Genomic DNA, 17,316 nt, shown 5'->3' with positions numbered 1-17,316 from the left:
GGAATGAGCATAGAGCAGCCTTTCTGTCAAACTGCAGGTGCCCAGTACTCGTACCATTGCTGCCGAGTGAAAGAGAATAGTGCTGGCACCCTCTCCAGTCTCTCCCTCTTGCTTGTGTCAGGTGACAGCCGGTGGTGCTTTGCCGTGGAGCACCCTGTACCCAGCTGGGTTCCAGCTGACATCTGCTGCTTTGTTATGGTCGTGTCGGTGACACCGTGGCAGTGGCATGGCTATGTAAGTGTTCATTCTGCACCAAAGTATTTCCTCTGGCTGCCAGCTTTGAACAGTAGTGATGCAAAGGGATCTCATGCTACGGACCAAATGCTGCCACATCCATTATTGTATCAACTTGCTGTTTGTCAGGGAGAGCCCAGTTGAAACTTAAAGGGATTAACTATTTTTGGTTCTCCCAAAAGGAGCTACTCCTCCAGCTGATATTCTGGTAGTGAATGGTTTAAGTTTACAGTTCACAAAACTTTCAGTGTATGCTGCTTGTTTTACCAATGAGCATGTGTGAATGAGTAGTCACCATCCGAGCCCTTGCTGCATTCCTCATCGTTCGTACCCTTCACCACTGTACTATGTAGCATTTCATGCTAGAAACCAGATGTTCTTATCTCTTTAAATAGAGGATGTTATGAACTTTACAGAAGATGTCTAAGATAATACAGTTCTAATATTTATTGTGCTGTACCTGGCCCTGAAGTGTGACCAGTTCAAACAGTTTCATATATATTTTTGTCTTTTTTTTTTGTGTCTGTTTTCAGTGTTGAGATTCTGATATTCACTGTGTCCTGCAAGTCTTCCCTCCACAGCTGTGGGAGGAATGAAAAGATGGGCAGAACCCTACCACCTACTTTATCTTGTATATTTCATGATGTATGTTGCTGGAAATAGTGTTTAAAAAAAATTTAAAAAAATGTTGAAGTCAATGAGAATAAAATGGATTTAAATTAGGTCTTTCTGTCCTGTTTTCTTCTATAAAACTAAACCTGTGTCACAGTGGTGTACACAGCATGCTGCGTTTCCTTAAAATCTTACTTCATTTTAGTGATCTCTATTTAAACTTCTAAGCAACAATGGGGTAGAGACATTTTTACCTCAGTTCTCCCATTCCAGTACAGCTTGCATCATCATCTCAGATATTACATGAAAGGAAGAGTTAGATTGTAGCAAAGACTCTTGGTGTAGAGATTTTTAGGACAACTTTTATTGTAATACAACTTTTAGTCTGAACTTGCTTTTCACTGCTAGTAGCTGCCATGCATGCTAATGCAACAATTGTAATTGTACCATTTTATGGCACTTCACTAAGCCTTAAGTTATTTCCCTGCCGTGTACCTCATGTTGTGGAATATACCTCTTAAAACGTCAGATGCGTCTTTCAGACAAACTTGATTGGAACTTCTGGATCAGAAGATAAGCAGCACTGCTGGCCACAGCCCAAAAGTAACATGTTAGCAATCTTTTTAAATAAGGAGTTGATGAAGTGAGAAGATACTAAAAACCTCATTCAGGCATTTTTGTACATATTTGACCACTGTATAACACCTCTTTGAAGGAAGTGTTTGCTATTTTATATATATTAGAGACACAGAAAGTTCAAATAGAGCAGATGTTTGAGTAATTCCACTGCATTACAAGAGAGTGGAAGTCATAAGTTCACTCCTGGTAACCACAGGCTAACCAGCAGTTCCCTGTGGAAGTTAAGAACTCCACCAAGGGAAGGGATGAGTTCAGGTTTTGGCAGCTTGAAAGTTACCAACTGGCAGTGACCTCACTTCATCCACACGACTTTTGTGGATCTGGAAAGCAGGTGTCACCCAGCGGCCACAGGAACACTGCTCGCCCCGCCAGCTGAAGGAGCCCAGCTTTGACATGCATTTGGGACACAGAAGCTGCAAGAGAAAACACATGACTCACTCTAAGGCGTACGCAGATGTAGGTCTATTTAAAATGCACTTCTATGGCACATTAAATTGTGGCAACCTGCACTGAGCCAGCTCCTTCCCTTGTAAAGCTTCACAGAAGGTAAACTGGTGTGGCTGTTTAGCCCTGGGGTGTAGCAGGCAGCTGTGCTGGCCAAAGGGAGGGGGTGGAAATGCAGCTGCTTGGACCTGGTGTGGTTCTAGGACAGTTTTGCCTCCAGAAAGCCTCAGTCAGCTGGACACCACAACAGGTTTTGTAAGTCCCACAAACTCTATCTCAAACTAAAAACAAACAGCCGATAAACCCTGTCCAACATCCTGGCTAGTGTCCTCAGTCCAACAAGATCACCAGCTCATTTCCTAATAAAAGCATATTTAATACGTTAGAATCTGTTCATAAGCTGCAAAATTCATGCCAGAAAGGCTGGGAGACCTAGATCCTTGTGTGGGGGCTTTCGCCTCAGGGAACACAAGCAGTTTGTTCTGCTTTGCAAAAAAATACACCGAAAAATAAAGCGCATGGTCCCCTTCACCTGTCCCTCCATTACTCCGAGCAACGCTGGCTCCATCCACTGCACGGGCTCAGTGAAGTAAGAGGTACACTTTTCACGGCCATCACTGCAAAGCTGAGCAGAGTCTGTTATCCTCTTGTGGGCAAAGGCTGTCGGTCCAATTCCTTCCGTGTGGGACAAAATGCTGGAACTACGGAACAGAGCGCGCCTGCCCTCCACAACAAAGGAGGAAAAAAGATGTTAAATAGTTGGATTTTTTTTAACTGGGGAAAGCTAAAAACAATATAAAATAGCTGCATGCTTTCTCATATATAACTATTTTTAAGCAGTTCCTACCTACTAAAACTTCAAATCTATGCTCATATACTTGAAGAAACCTACACTTAGGAAATAGCAGGATTATTCAATTTCACTTTAACTAATCTATAAAAGGTAATTCAAATGTAGTAAACCCCAAAAGTCTACAAGAAGTTTCTTCTGGAAAAAATGAATGTCAAAACCAAACTAGATGTTACGGTTTCAGAGCAGGCAACTTCAGAGCCAAGCAGAATTATGACTGCCTATAGAATGCAGCAGGTTAGACTGCACAAGTGCTGCACAACTTCAAGGAACAAAAAATTTTGTATTTCATAAGGTGCTTTTATTTGTCTATTTTTTTGTGGCATATACTGTATGGAAACTTAGGCAAGAGCTCATCCATGTCCTGACAATAATGACATGTCCATTGATCTACCCAGGCTATTTTTCTCGAGTTGATTTTGAAATAACATTTTATGGAGATATATAAAAGGTTCAGTACCTGCATTTCCTGCACCTGTAGAGAACCTCTGTGTTTGGAGTTTGACATATACTGGTCGGATCAACAGCAAAGACTTCCCGGGGCAAGTCTTGAAGTTCTGCAGAGGGGTCAGTACGAAGTTGTGAATCAGATCAACGCAGCCACACTGCATTTCTGTGAGACAAGACAGCACTGCACCTCTGCCCCAGTCATGGCATGCAGAAGCCACCTTCTTTGCACTCATTTGCCCACTCACCAATTCCATCAGATGAGCTAAAAATGAAAGAGCCTCATCCCACCATACCTACGACTGGGATTTGCTTAATGCAAAGAACTGGGATCTAGAATTAGGCCTTAGCAATGGTAAAATAGTTGCATTTTGCTTTATGTTCTTCCTTAAACAGAAAGTAAAGGCAGAGGAGGAGTTAGACCAGTTCTGCCAATCTTTTAGTGCATGCAGTACAGAAAGTTGGTTTACGAATGTAACTGCTAAGGAGAATGACACGTAAATGGAGAGAGCACTGTCACGCTGAATATGCAACACTGCAGATTATTATTTTATTGTAAAATTACACATATGCACACATATCTACTATAGTCAGCCTCTTGCAAATTAAAGTATGAAAGTTTACTTCATACCTTGATTTCAACTTTATCTCAGCTTTGCATTTCTTATTTTTTTAGTTTTGCTGACTTCTTTTCAGAGGACATCTGAACCCTGGTGAACGCCTCACCAGGTACATAAAAACCAGGAAACATACCAAATTGACCTCTACCTTTTCTGCATTTTGCTATAGAGAGCAGTTCCTAGCGAATCTTAGTTGTCAGGCATGTCCCAAACACCCACCCCCCACCCCCACCTCCCAGTGAGGAGCTGGAATTCTTTAGGGCCAGTACGATGTGACTGTTTGCCGAGCCAACCCAAGGATCGGCCGCTTCGAGGGCAACACTCAAAGTCAACCACCTCTGACATGGCCTTCCGTGTTCATTTCAGGACAGACCTGAGACCACCCTCCTCGGGGAGATGCCCCCAAGCTTCGCTCCCAGCACCCGGTGCCCCGGCTCGAGGCCGAGGCTCCCCCGGGCCCGGCTGGGCCCCGCAGCCCGGGCGGGCGCCCCCGCCGCCACCCCCGCCACTCACCGGGGTACTTCTCCGTCAGCATCTCCAGACGGTACCGCTTGTAGAGGGCGCTGCTGCTGTCCACGGCGCAGCCCATGGCCTCGTAGAGCTTCAGCTGCCACTGGAAACCCGGGTTCACCCTGATGGAGTGGAGGAGGGGAAAGAGAGGAGAGCGGCGGTGAGGGGGCGCCGGGCGGGCGGGGAGCGGGGGACGGCGGCCGGGGAGCAGGGGACCCACTCGGCGTCGGGTTCGGCGGCCCTCACGGCGGCGTAGGCCTCCTCCCAGCCGAGTCCCTCCGTCTTCATGAGGTAGGCGGTCACCACGGCCACGCTGCGGCTCACCCCGGCATGGCTGCAAGGCAAAGCCCGGCCGTGAGGAGCGCCGCCCGGGGAAAGCGGGCGGCTGTCTGACCCCCCGCTCCCGCCGCCCCGGCCCTCACCAGCGGACGAGAGCGGCTCCGCCGCCCGCCCGTGCCTCGCCGATGAAGGCGGCGCAGTCGTCCAGGCGGCTCAGCAGGTCGGTACCGGGCTCGTCCCGCGCCCGGACATGCATGACCCGCACCCCCGGCACCGCCGGCGGCAGCCCCTCCTCCGCGTCCACCGTCAGCACCGCCACCACCCCCGCCGCCGCCAGAGACTCCGGGGACGAGCACGACTCCGAGCCGCCCACGTAGAGCCCCGGCACCACCGACACCATCCCGCCGCCCCGGCAACCCGCAGCCACCGACATGGCTGCAGGCCCGCCGCGGCTCAGGCAGGGCGCCGCCCCCAACATGGCGGAGCGGCGGCCGCCACTCCCAACATGGCGGCGGGGCCGCCCCTTCGGGAGTTGCCATGGGGACGGCGGGGGCGGTGTTGTCGCCGGGTGGTGGCACGTTGGGCCCTGCTCTCCCCGGCCCCGCCGGCAGGGGCCAGCCGGGAGCCGCCTGGCGAGGGCGGCAGGGACGATGCCGTTCGTGGCGGGGGACGGCGGGGGTGTCACCCGTAGGGCCGCCCCACCAGGCCTGCGGCAACGGCGGCTGTGGAAGTCCCTGCGGGGAACCATCGGTCTTGGCAGGCATGAGACACCTGGGAACTGCTGTCAGGGCACCACTTTCTTTTTCCCTTGCCAGTATTTAAGTCATAATTTTCATAATAATCCTCACACGTGTGTGAGTACTGGCGCGGTTCTCCCCTCCCCATGTCCACGAGTGTCTGTCTCGCCTTGCCCTTTTTAAAATTGAGGGGTCTCCCGCCTCCTTACAAACACTCAGAAAACAAATACATCTCATTAAAGAATCTCCCAATATGTTATCAAAATCCCATTATTTTTAAGTCAGTCTTGTGGTTTCAAGGCCCCCATTTGCTACTGTTTGTGTGTCTTGCATTGACAATTTTTATTTTGGAGATGAGAGAGAAACGACTCTCCAACACTGTCAGAGTGACTTTCTAGTGACCGGTTTCTTCTGCATGGAGTCAGTGGGCTGCTCTGTTGAGACGGATGTCTGGAGTTTGCTTCGGTGCAACCTCCAGCAGGGGTGAGAGTAGATGTGGATAGCTCAGAGGTGAGCACCATGGGAAGACCCAGCGCCTGAGCTTCTGATTCCCATTTCCGCTGTCCTTACTCCTCAGAGTAGTCCTGTCATGCCAATGGCTAGCCTGGTGCAGAAAGGAGACCTAGAGGAGCAGTTATCTGGGGAACCTGGAGAAGCTGCGGCAGGATCCAGGTTGGTGGTTGTGAATCGCTGGCTTGGAGATTAAAACCAGACATCAGGGCTGTAAGGAGCCTTCGCTTACCCTGCGATCCCGGATTGCTTTGTAGGACGGTCACCGCGGGCAGGATTCTCCATCGGAGCCTTGAGGAAATCAAGCAGATGGAAAGTCTGCTGGGAAATGTATCAGCTTGCTGCTGAGGTCTGTTACACAACCACATCCACCTGGGTGGGAGTGCTGTCGGCACGCAGAAGAAAGCGGACAGCAATTAGCCTTAAACTCTTGCTGGGTGGAGGCTTCTCAGTCAGGACTCAAACTTGCAACCACCTTTTTAATGTCACAGATTTTGCGTCCCTATGAACCTTTTTTGTTACACACGTTATGAACCAGTGACATTTCCCACTGCAACCTAAACTGGAAGGCAGACAAAATACTTCCTTACTGGCTTTGTTTTAAACATCTGAATAGGCTCTTGCTGATGAAAATCAAATGTCTGGCCCAGCTTGAAAACTGCCCCGCTCCTCTCTTTTATAGTAGCTCTCATGCAACAAGTAGATTTTGAACCAGAAAACAGGGATTGTACCTAAATCCAGATTTTTATTCCGATCTCTTACCATTGACTGAGCTATGACTTGCATTCAGCACTGAAATCCGATGCAGCACAGACAAGAGGCGTCATATCTTCCGGTAATCTTCCTTGATTCCAAGGTTGGTTACATGTGACATCATTGAAGACTATGGAGCAATGCAGAAATGTTGGTGCAGCCACCCCTTTTTTCTGCCCATCATAAGGTTCAGGTCTGTTCTACGGTGAAAGGAGACAGTGCACCTGCTTTTCCTCCCATAGATAACGGTACTCTCCCTTAGCTCTTCACAGGACACCTGTGCAAAACATCACCACCCAACACATTTCCAGACTTGGCTCTTCCTTCTTGTGTCCAGAGACCCCAAACACTTCACTTCCTCCTCAAGCCTTTTTGTCCAAAGGGATCTCTGCCACGTAGCTGCAAGTTTTCCCCAGCATAGGCCAGACTTTGTAAGCTCCTGAGCAGAGATAAAATGTTGGATTTCACTAGAAAGAGCTACGGCAAAGCTATCTCTTCACGTGGGACGTGTAACCTTACCCTACCTCCCCCATATGAGATAAGAGAGCCTGAAAGCCCTAATTGTCTGTCACTGGGAAGACTGTTGTAGTGCAGCTCTGTATGAGACAGCTGTCGGCAAAACTGCTGCAAAACCATCTGCAAGGGCCTCTTGGATCCTTGCAGGAAGCCGGCTGGCCATGGAGGAGGTGAGACCGGCAGTTGCCTCGGACTTGATAGGGTGAGACTAAAATCTGGTGGGCAGGGAGATTGTTATCCCCTTCCCGCAGGAGAAGCAGATGGAGCAGCTGTCACGCTGCAGAAGGGATGGGCTGCCACAGAGATCCTGCTGGGCCCTGTGTGCTCTTCAAGGACTTCCTTACCAGTGCCAGCAGGGAGCATGCACCAGTTGTCAGCCTCATGCTGGGAGATGGACAGCGGGACAGCAGCTTCCAGAGCTGTAGAGTTTCCATGTGGTGCTGGTGGCCCACCGAGCAGACCGAGATGGCTCTTTGTAGTGAAGATGGGTCCCAGGGCTTCTGTGAGTGCCACTCCACCGCAGCTTAAAGTTTGCTGTCATCCTGCCTCACCTCCCATGCTTGCCCTGGTGCCTGTGTGATTGTGCAGCAGCCAGGCTGGCAAGCTGCTCCGGCCAAAGGCAAATCCCCTCTTTGGATGGATTAGTTTTAAATTGCATAAACCTGACCCAAAGGAAAGGGTGTGACTGTGTATCTGAGGATGGGGAGTCTCTGACACCTCTCACTTAGATTATTTTAAGCTACATAACTGCATTATCTGTGCAAAACCTCCTTTTCCAATTGCCGTTGCCACCAGCTAGAAATAAAACATCTACTGAAAAATCAAAGAAAGCAGACAACTTTTCAATAACAGCCCCTATAATCTAGCAGGGGGAAAAAGCACACTGAAAAGAAAGACAGGTAGAAACTAAAACCAGATCAAACTGTATGGACCTTTAATTGTGAAAGCGGCTAACAATTGCAGCAAACTACCATGGGGAAACATGGAGTTATCATCTCTTGCGTAATCTGAAGAAAGTCTGCAGGCAAGTGCAAGTTTTTGAAGGGGCTGTGAGTTTTATGGCAGGATTATATTATCCAGGGATTATATGAGTGCTAAGAGGTGGTTAAGGATCTGTGTTAGCCCTCCAATCTGTGATTTTGCAGGGGCAAACAGTACTGCCTGCAACTAAAACCAGTGGTAGAGTCAAGAGGCAGGGCTCACATATGCAGACTCCCAAGGGGTTGGTCCAGTCATGGTGTGACCACTACACTCCTCTGCACCGGTTCCTAGAGCCATGGGTGACGAGGGAATGTAAAATAGATGTGATTTCAAAGTGAAAACCTGTAGTGGGGGAAAGTACAAAATCCGTGGGGCAGAGCCCACGGGCAGCTCGGCACCTAAGAGCTTTGCACAACTGAGGCTGCGTTCCCTGATCAGCCTCGCTGTTTCTTGTACCCCCCTTTGCTGTGTTTGCCACCTGCAGCCTGAGGCAATGTGTCCTGAGTTTGCTCACGACTCCCAAATTAGAGTAAATATTTTTTTCAGGCTGATTTGCAAACCCTCGTTCTCCCCCCACCTCCGCCTCTCCCCGTCAGCCTTTGCCTTCTGTACCACCGAAATTTTTGACAGTTCGTTCTCCCCCTGGTTCCAGGAAACCGTGTGACTAATTAAGCAGTTGGGGCGAGCTCAGGTGCAAGGAAAAAACAAGTCAGATGACGAGCCGCTGCCCCCTCACTCCAGCGAGTGCATTCCATCTCAGCGTGTGTCTACCCTGCTACTTCATAAGGGAAAAGAAAATGCCGGGCTTCCCTGGGCCGCCCATTCCAGAGCCTCACAGCACAACGGGATCGGCAAAACTGAGTCTCCTGCTGCCGAAACAAAAGCGCTGGGGCCTTGGGCAGAGGTGTAACCGCCTCTTCCCTGCTGGAAGAATCTGGCCTGTGTACTTCGTCACGCATTTGACTGGTTCTGTTCCTTCAGGCTTTTAAGCAGTTTTGGGTGGTTCGGGAGGTTCATGAGAAGAAGAGTCTGCAGGCCGCAGCCCAAGTTGCCAGAGGTGGCATGCAGCAAAGCAGTGGAAGGGCTAATGGATGGGGACATCTTCAAAAAGATGTTCATGAGAGACAGCGACTCTGGGTTTGTGTGCCCTCCTCACGTCTAAATGCAGCAGGAGCTTGGAGCTCCCACTTTGCATGGGTCCTGCTGGTGAAAGGGTCTGGTGACATTTCTTGCCTCTTGGAGAAGGAGGGTCTCTCGGCTTTTGTTGAGCTCAGAACTGGGTGGGAGCTGAGAAGCCCTAGCATCTCAGCCCTTGGAGCAGGAACTTCCCAGCTGTCACTGTGTTGCTAGCAGCCAATTTAACCTCAGATTTTTGAAAGACTGCTGTTCCCTGCATTATTACACTTTGCATGTCTGTACTGGACTTCACATGTCTACTTTTATCCATGTATTGGGAGGAAGGATTGCTGCATCTCCCCACAAGAAACTTCAAAGACTTGTAAAGGCAGCCAGTGACAGAGAAAGGGGCTCAGTCTTCTTACTGTGCAGGAGGATTTCACCATAGTCCCGCGTGGGTGGGATGTTCCTGCCTGTCTCCATGCTCTTGGCATCTGCAGACATGCAGTTACCCTACATGTCAGGCAAAAAAGAAGAGTTTCCCAACTGCAGATTTGATGCTCAATTACAGAATGGAGCATGACAGCTACTACTACGGTGTATTAATGACTCTGCTTCACTTTATGGCTTTAACAGCTGTAGCAACCAAGATTTATAATGACATGTTACGTTCAGCAATGCATCACGTAGGGAAACTAATCTGACAGTGCCAGGTCACTGAGCTGACTTACAAGTTTTTAAGTGCATTTCTTCTGCCAAATTTGCTGCCCAGTTTACTGGATTGAAATGCACCAGTTGCAGTGTGTTCAAAAAACTCCGTACTTGCCTGTTTTGGCAGCTCCCAGACTCCATTCCCCCTGTCACACTGCCATCCCAGGAGCCATTTTGTCCTTCTTCCTTCCCTCTCCTCTCTTTGAAAACTCTTTGAAACAGGTCCTGCAGTGTGTATCCCAAAGTGGGGTACACCGCAGGACAGGAGAAGAGGGACTGTAGCTGGGAGGAGGTGCTGGGGACACAGGCAGAGATAAGGGATGGAGTGGCTGTGGGAGAAGGACAAGATGGTGGTTGTCCAAGGGCAGAGAAGGACCATGGCTGCCACTGCTCAATGCCTCTCAGCAGGAATTTATATCCCGGTCACTCTAGGAGAAAGGACATCTTGCAGAGTGGGATCATCCATTATTCCTCCCCAGACTTGGAGATACAGCTGACAGCAGGGAAGTCAGTCCTAAATAAATGTTAAAACATTAAGACTGTACCCTGGAGCTGGGTCCGGGCCTGCATCAGAGCCACCTTGGCAGCCACAGCACCTGAGCAATAACCCATGGTTTTTAATCTCGTCTTGCCAGTGGGCTGTGTGCTTCCACGTTTTCCATCCTCACAGCACAGTAATCCACCACACAGACACAGGTGGATGGATAGCAGAAGGCTGGCTCTCATCATGGGTAAATGGGTTAGTTCTCCTAGATGTTCATTACTCAAAGATGTGTTCCTTGTTATTCCTGCAACTCACCCAGGAGTCTGGTCCAGCAGGCTTTAAATGGCATTTCAAAATCCCGTCCCACAGACCCCTTCTGCGGGACCAATGAAAAGCGATTAAAAAGAACAAGTGTATTGTCAGGAGGTCTAAATTCACTGCAGAGAGTGCTGCACTTCCACTGATAAATATTCAAGGTCTGCAAATCAGAGGAGGCAGAAGACACCTCAGGTATCCAATCTTTGAGATATAGTTGAGATACCTCTTTGTTTTTGCAAACATTTTTGTGAAACAATAACTTGTAAACAAATAAAGTATGAACCTTTATATATACTTTAACATCTGTGACAGCAGTTATATGCTGCAGTTTATCTTTGCCTTTATTGGGATCTAGCAAATATTACAAATAGAGAATATTTTTCAACATGTAATTTAATTGCTGTTTGCCTATATGACAACAGAAAAGATACTGTCCAAAATGCTCAGTTATTGCCAAAAGACAATAGCATTTGAGGCAGAAATATTGGTGAAGAAATATTCTTAAGAGGGGAGACCATTCACTATTTTAACCTCCAAGTGAGACATTTCCTTACTGGTGGTTATGCCTCCATCATTTCTGCTACTACTTCTTTTTGAGTTCCCTATTTCTCTTTCTTGTTTTAAAAACACAGGAAAAAAATGTTGAGAGAGATTTGGATCCTCAAGTCCAACTCTGTACCACCACAGACAGTCCTATTACGTGTTTTCTTTTCTAGCTCCATCTTGAAACAAGTTCATTTTATTCCCCTCCCTCCCTCCTGCAATGCTCTGAATTAATTATTATCTCATCGGGCAAAAAGATGGTAACTTGCCTTGTATCTGATTCTTGTGTCAATGTTATCCTTTAATTTAAACAGCTCTTTTTGTTTCCTGTTATTTATCCCAATGGTGTGCTATCAGAGAAAAATAAATAAACAAATAAACCAACCCACCCATATTCTTGCTCGGCTTTGGCTTTGTTGGTGGAACAAGGCAAGCCTGTTTCTGTTTGCTCAGCAAAGAGGAGCTTTTCAGTTTCCTCCTACAAGGTCAGCTCTTCTCTGTGTGTGTGCAGGTTTTAATTCATCTTTCTTGACTGTGTAACCGTGTAACAGATGTGTTGGGATTTTTTCCCCAATGCTTTGTAAATACTTTTTTAGCTCTACTAGAAATACGTCAACTGGCCTGTCCTAGGATAAGTTTTGCTTTTTTTCCCTTCCTTTACTGCATCCTGATTACCTTACCCCTGGTCTTTTCTCTCCTTTTTTGCCAAAACGTTGAAACAGCAGAAATTGTGGCATTTATTCCTGCAGTGCATGATTTTGCGCCGGGCGCTGTTAGAGCCCAGCCGATTTTTATTACTCTCTATCTCCAAGTTATTCATTGCTTCCTGTCTAATAGTCCTGTCCTCCTCCATGTCCCCAGGGCCTCCCACGGCCCATCAGCTGTCCTTTCCAGTAGCTCGCCTTTTCCACGTTTCCACTTGCCAGTTTTGGTACCAACTCCTTCGCCTGGCTTTGGATCTGTTGCTGACAGTTGCTCTGTCCCACGCGAGGTCCCTCTGGGAAAGCCATGCCTGCTTCCCTGTCCTCCGTTATTCCCTTCAAATCTTGAGGGCGTTGCTTTCCCTTCCGACTGCAGTCGTACCTGTACGGGGAGGGGGAGACCGGAAAGCGACCGTTGGGCTCCCCCCGCCGCTACCTGTGAGGGGGAGGCAGCGGGGCGAGCCCCGGGAGGCGGGGGGGAGGGGATGGTGGTAAGGCCTCGGTGGCGCGGGCGGCCACCCCCGGCCTCTTCTCCACCTCGATCCCCGCCGGGCCCGAACAGCCGCCCCGACCCTCCCACCGCGGGGGAGCCGGGGCGGCCGTTACTGCTGCCACTGCCTCGAGCCCCGCCTCACGGCGGGGCGGGGCCGGCGGCGCGGCCATAAAGGGCGGGCGCGGGGGGCGGAGAAGGGGGCGCGCGCGTGAGAGAGGGAGAAGGACCGGTGTGGTCGATCGGTTGGTGCGCGGCGCGGCTGAGGTGAGCGGCCGGGGCTGGTGAGGGGGAAGGTAGAGGCTGAGCCGAGCGCGGCGGGCGGGATCCGCTTTACCTGAGGGTAAGCTCCTGGAGGGGAGCGCTTGGTAAACTCTTTATTAAGTTGTTGTCGTTTAAGGCGGTTTAACGGTAAGTTCCGCTGGCCCCAAGCGCAGCGGGGGCCTTGTCCCCTCACGGTGCGGCGAAGCGCGCTCAGGTCTTCTCTCTGGAGAAAACGCCTCGTAAAGGAAGCGGAGGCGCGGAGCCACCTCCCACTCCCCCGCCAGCGGTGCCGCCGGGGTTTGAAGGTGACACTGCGATGCCACAGGGGTGCTGCTTGCTGCAGGTACGGCTGTCTGAACCTTTGTAGGTGTCGTGTCGAATTGTATGCCTCGGAGGGAAATCTGCTGCGGAGTAATGTACTTCGTCGTGGCAAAGGTGAAGGCGTGTTGTCTTAGCTCCTGCTGCCTCTGACCTGAGGCTTGCATCCAAGTGGAGCTACAACACGCATTTCTCTTGATATAAAAAATAGGTAGTGCCTGTCTTGGCTTCAGAGTTGTTTTCTCCCCAGTGAGTGAGTGAGCATCTTCAGGTATTAGATTGTCTTGTGATGGAAAATCTTGGCAGTAAAACAAGAGGCATGCCAGCTGTGGCATCCCAAGTAAATTAAAGCTGCTAAGATCCTGTTGTTACTAATATAAATCTTGCAGAGTAGGCAAACACGAGTGATTTGGGGCTGGGAGGCTAAATACTTCATCTTTCCCCCCTGCCTCCTTGGGCAGCAGCACATGTTTCTCTCCTAGATGAGACTCACCAAGCAGAATGAAGTGTGTGGTGGGGTGGGAAGCACTGCTCCCAGTCTTTTCTGGTTGCTGCGTGTTGCCTTAGCTGCTGAGAAGGCTACAAACGGAAAGGAGGAGTGGGAACACTTTCAGAAGTAGTAGCTGAAAGGGCTTGCACTTTAATGTAGAACTTATGGAAGACTCGTGGTTTTTAGTGATCTGAAGTATTTAATGGAAATACAGTCGTTTTGGGATGAAAACGTACTTGAATGTGTTTGAAGTGCCTGAGGGCAACTGCTGGCAGGCTTGATGCCTCTGAGTTTATGCTGTGTGTCAGCCTTAAGGGCTGTGTTTGAAGAACCCTTTGATTTGTCCTGAACTAATCATCTTGCAAATAACAGGTTTCTTTCGTGTCTGCTGGAGCTGGTGTGACCCACAGCAGCGGAGCTTGCAATGCAGCAGCTTACGCTCAAGGGCAGGATCTAGGATTTGACTCTCTTCTGTAGAGGAGGTGACAAGTCAAATGAGCTGTTCAAAAATTAAAAACTGGAAGAGGACTGGCATGAAATGACAATAGCTGCTTTTTGAATCTTGCTTAAAAATTGTTTCATGAGCTATGTTATGCATGTTAGGAAACTATATGGTTGGGTTTTAAACGATTCCTGGCAGGCAAGAGTTAACTACCTTAAGTTTGAGTAGTCTGACCTTGGCAGCTGCAGACTTCACAAGTACTTAGGGCAGAAGAAGGTGAGCCCTCAATTAGTCTGTAGCTGTCAGGAAGCACCTGGCCACAATAGAAACCTGGAACACTTGAAAAAAGTGTATTAATACCAGTTAGAGCTGTGTGACTGTAGAACATGTGTAAGTGTCTACATACTTCACAACACAAGCCACTTAAGCACAAGAGAACAATCTGGTCAACTGTGACCGTGCAAAAGTTCAGATGAGGCTGTGAGGAAGTCTGGTCAGTGAGGCTCTTAAGTCCTTTGTGTTAGAGCATGACACTAACATGATGTGTGCCTTAACATCATCTGAGTGTATGCTGGCTCTTACAAGCTAGTTTGCCCTCCACAAACAAGCAAAAATTTGGGGCAAGCATGAATGTTTCCAAAAAGGCAGTTTGTGCAGTGTGTCTGAAGAGTAAATAGTTGCTTATGAAGACTGGAGAACAAACTGAATAGTTGTGTTATCTGACTTTGTAGCTGAAATTCTGTGCAGGATGCCAAAGTGCTGTAGCTTTTTGCAGGAGCAAGGTGTACTTGGCCCTTATGCTATGAGTGGTGGATGCTGGATGGTTAAGGAAGGAAAGACTTTTATGACAGAAGTCTTGTGTCTCTGACAATTAAAGTGTTTTCAGTGGACTGGATCTCTAAGTCCTGAAACTAACACCTGAGTGTCTTCCACTGTTCTGTTAGTTGGAGAGCAGTTTGAGCTTTATGTATAATGAAACAAGTTCCAAGCTTAACTTTCAGAAGTGGTTTGCACTTATGGCTCCTCTGGCTTCAGCTGGTGTTGCAGATGATCTTAAACTTAGGTAAAGCTTAAGTGTCATATTCACTGATACTTTCCTTTTGACACAAACTGCTTTGCTGAAGTACTTAGCTTATCAATTGGTTCCGACACAAAATTTTCTTGGTGAAGTAGAGATAAGTCCTATCTCAGGTAAAAGGCTTGCTGATAATCATTAGTACATAGACTTACTTCTTTCTAGTTTGTGTCTCTGTGTAGACAGAAAAGCAGAGCATAGGATATATCTGGGAAGCATAAACAGAAAGTTTGACTTCTTGTTGTTTTTCTTTTTATTCCACCTCCCTACAGTTTCTTTGGAGAAGAAAAACCTTAAGATGGCAGGCAAAGGAAGTAACACAGACTGCATGTCATGCAGTGTACTGAACTGGGAGCAGGTCAGCCGTCTGCATGAGGTTCTTACAGAGGTGGTTCCGATCCATGGACGAGGTAACTTCCCAACACTGAAGATAACTCTGAAGGATATTGTTCAGACTGTTCGGAGTAGGCTGAGTGAAGCAGGCATTGTGGTACACGATGTCCGTCTAAATGGCTCTGCAGCTGGTCATGTCCTGGTTAAGGATAATGGGCTGGGATGCAAAGACCTGGATCTCATTTTTCAAGTTTCTCTTCCAAGTGAGGCAGAGTTTCAGTTAGTACGAGATGTGGTGTTGCGATCCCTCTTGAATTTCTTACCAGAAGGAGTAAGCAAGCTAAAAATCAGTTCGGTAACGCTGAAGGAAGCCTACATCCAGAAGCTAGTCAAAGTGTACACAGAGTCTGATCGCTGGAGCTTGATATCACTTTCCAATAAACACGGCAGGAATGTGGAGCTGAAGTTTGTAGACTGCATAAGGCGACAGTTTGAGTTCAGTGTGGACTCTTTCCAAATCATACTGGACTCCCTGCTTTTTTACTATGACTACTCAGAAACCCCCATGTCAGAACACTTCCACCCAACTGTGATTGGGGAGAGCATGTATGGAGACTTTGAAGCTGCTTTTGATCACCTCCAGAACAAGCTGATAGCTACCAAAAATCCTGAAGAGATCCGAGGTGGTGGGCTTCTGAAGTATAGCAACCTCTTAGTACGAGACTTCAGGCCCATGGATAAGGATGAGATCAAAACATTGGAGCGCTACATGTGCTCCCGATTCTTCATAGACTTCCCAGACATCCTGGATCAGCAGCGCAAACTAGAGACCTACCTCCAGAACCACTTCTCCAAAGAAGAAAGGAGCAAATATGACTACCTCATGATTCTGCGCAGGGTGGTGAATGAGAGCACAGTCTGTCTCATGGGACATGAGAGAAGGCAGACTCTCAACTTGATTTCTCTGCTAGCACTCAAAGTGCTAGCAGAACAAAACATCATCCCTAATGCCACTAATGTTACCTGTTACTACCAGCCAGCACCTTATGTTAGTGATGTAAACTTCAGCAACTACTATCTTGCAAATGCTCCTGTGCCGTACAGCCAGTCCTACCCCACTTGGTTGCCTTGCAATTAATTGATTGTTTTGCTTGAGTGGAGGCTACTGAGGGCCAAGATGCTGAGTGTATATAGAGAAGAAATAACTGTCAGTTGGAGGTTTTCTAATGGAAACATGACTGCATCGGACTGTCCATTTCCTGGTGTGCAGCAGGAATATGCAACCAGGTGACCTGCTATGAACCTTTCAGTATATCTCTACAAATGCCGGGAGGCCTTATTACCTCTTCATTAGGAGAAGAGAACCAGCAGCCAAATGTGAAGAGGAGTAGTTACAAAACTCTGTACTAGTTCTGAAAGTGACTATTAACATGTGATCAAAGTGGAGTAAACTGGGTTAGTTAACAGAGAAAAGACTGTAAAATGTCTTGTGTGGAGCAGAAGGCACTCCTGGAATAGCAACAAAATACTGCTCTCTATTGCCTAACCTCATTACTCTAAACTTCCTCAGTTCAAGTTCTGGCCAACTTTCTATTGAACTAATTGTGCAAGTGTGACTCTTGTCATGCTTGGGCTGCTTTTACTTTCTGTCTGTGTAGAACTGGATACTCTCTGTCTTGTAGAGGGCCCAAATATTGTTTCCTGTAGTACCTAGGGATATATGGTCCTGCCTCAAGTTCAAGATTAATTTCTTGCAAGTTGAAGATGGATTAGTAAGTCTATCTCTAAAGCATAAGGTGGCTAAATTTTTCTTGAGTACAAAAATTTGGAAGGTGGCCTTTCTAAATATGCACCAAAACACGGTTTAAAACTTGCTAATGTGAAAAGTCTTTGAAATGA

General features: G+C 48.1%; 2 protein-coding genes across 2 annotated transcripts; one reads left to right on the top strand and one right to left on the bottom strand.

Annotated features, from left to right (window-relative positions):
- Positions 1-1,206: 1,206 nt before the first annotated feature.
- DUSP12 (dual specificity phosphatase 12) lies at positions 1,207-5,095 on the bottom strand. The gene is made up of 6 exons (XM_082487488.1): positions 4,779-5,095; positions 4,577-4,690; positions 4,360-4,478; positions 3,240-3,336; positions 2,462-2,648; positions 1,207-1,898 (listed from the first exon to the last, which is right to left on the bottom strand). Exons 1-6 carry the CDS (start codon positions 5,066-5,068, stop codon positions 1,737-1,739), a joined length of 969 nt encoding a protein of 322 aa, XP_082343614.1. The 5' UTR covers positions 5,069-5,095; the 3' UTR covers positions 1,207-1,736.
- A 10,287-nt stretch (positions 5,096-15,382) lies between these two features.
- TENT5C (terminal nucleotidyltransferase 5C) lies at positions 15,383-16,555 on the top strand (the record flags this gene model as incomplete). Its single annotated transcript, XM_082498216.1, has 1 exon — positions 15,383-16,555. One exon carries the CDS (start codon positions 15,383-15,385, stop codon positions 16,553-16,555), a length of 1,173 nt encoding a protein of 390 aa, XP_082354342.1.
- Between the last annotated feature and the right edge of the window lie 761 nt (positions 16,556-17,316).

This window comes from Vanellus vanellus (assembly GCF_965231255.1).
Source record: "Vanellus vanellus genome assembly, chromosome: 1".
NCBI lineage: Eukaryota > Metazoa > Chordata > Aves > Charadriiformes > Charadriidae > Vanellus > Vanellus vanellus.
The sequence above is the reverse complement of the archived record's forward strand: the minus strand, read 5'-3'. Positions and strand labels throughout refer to the sequence as shown.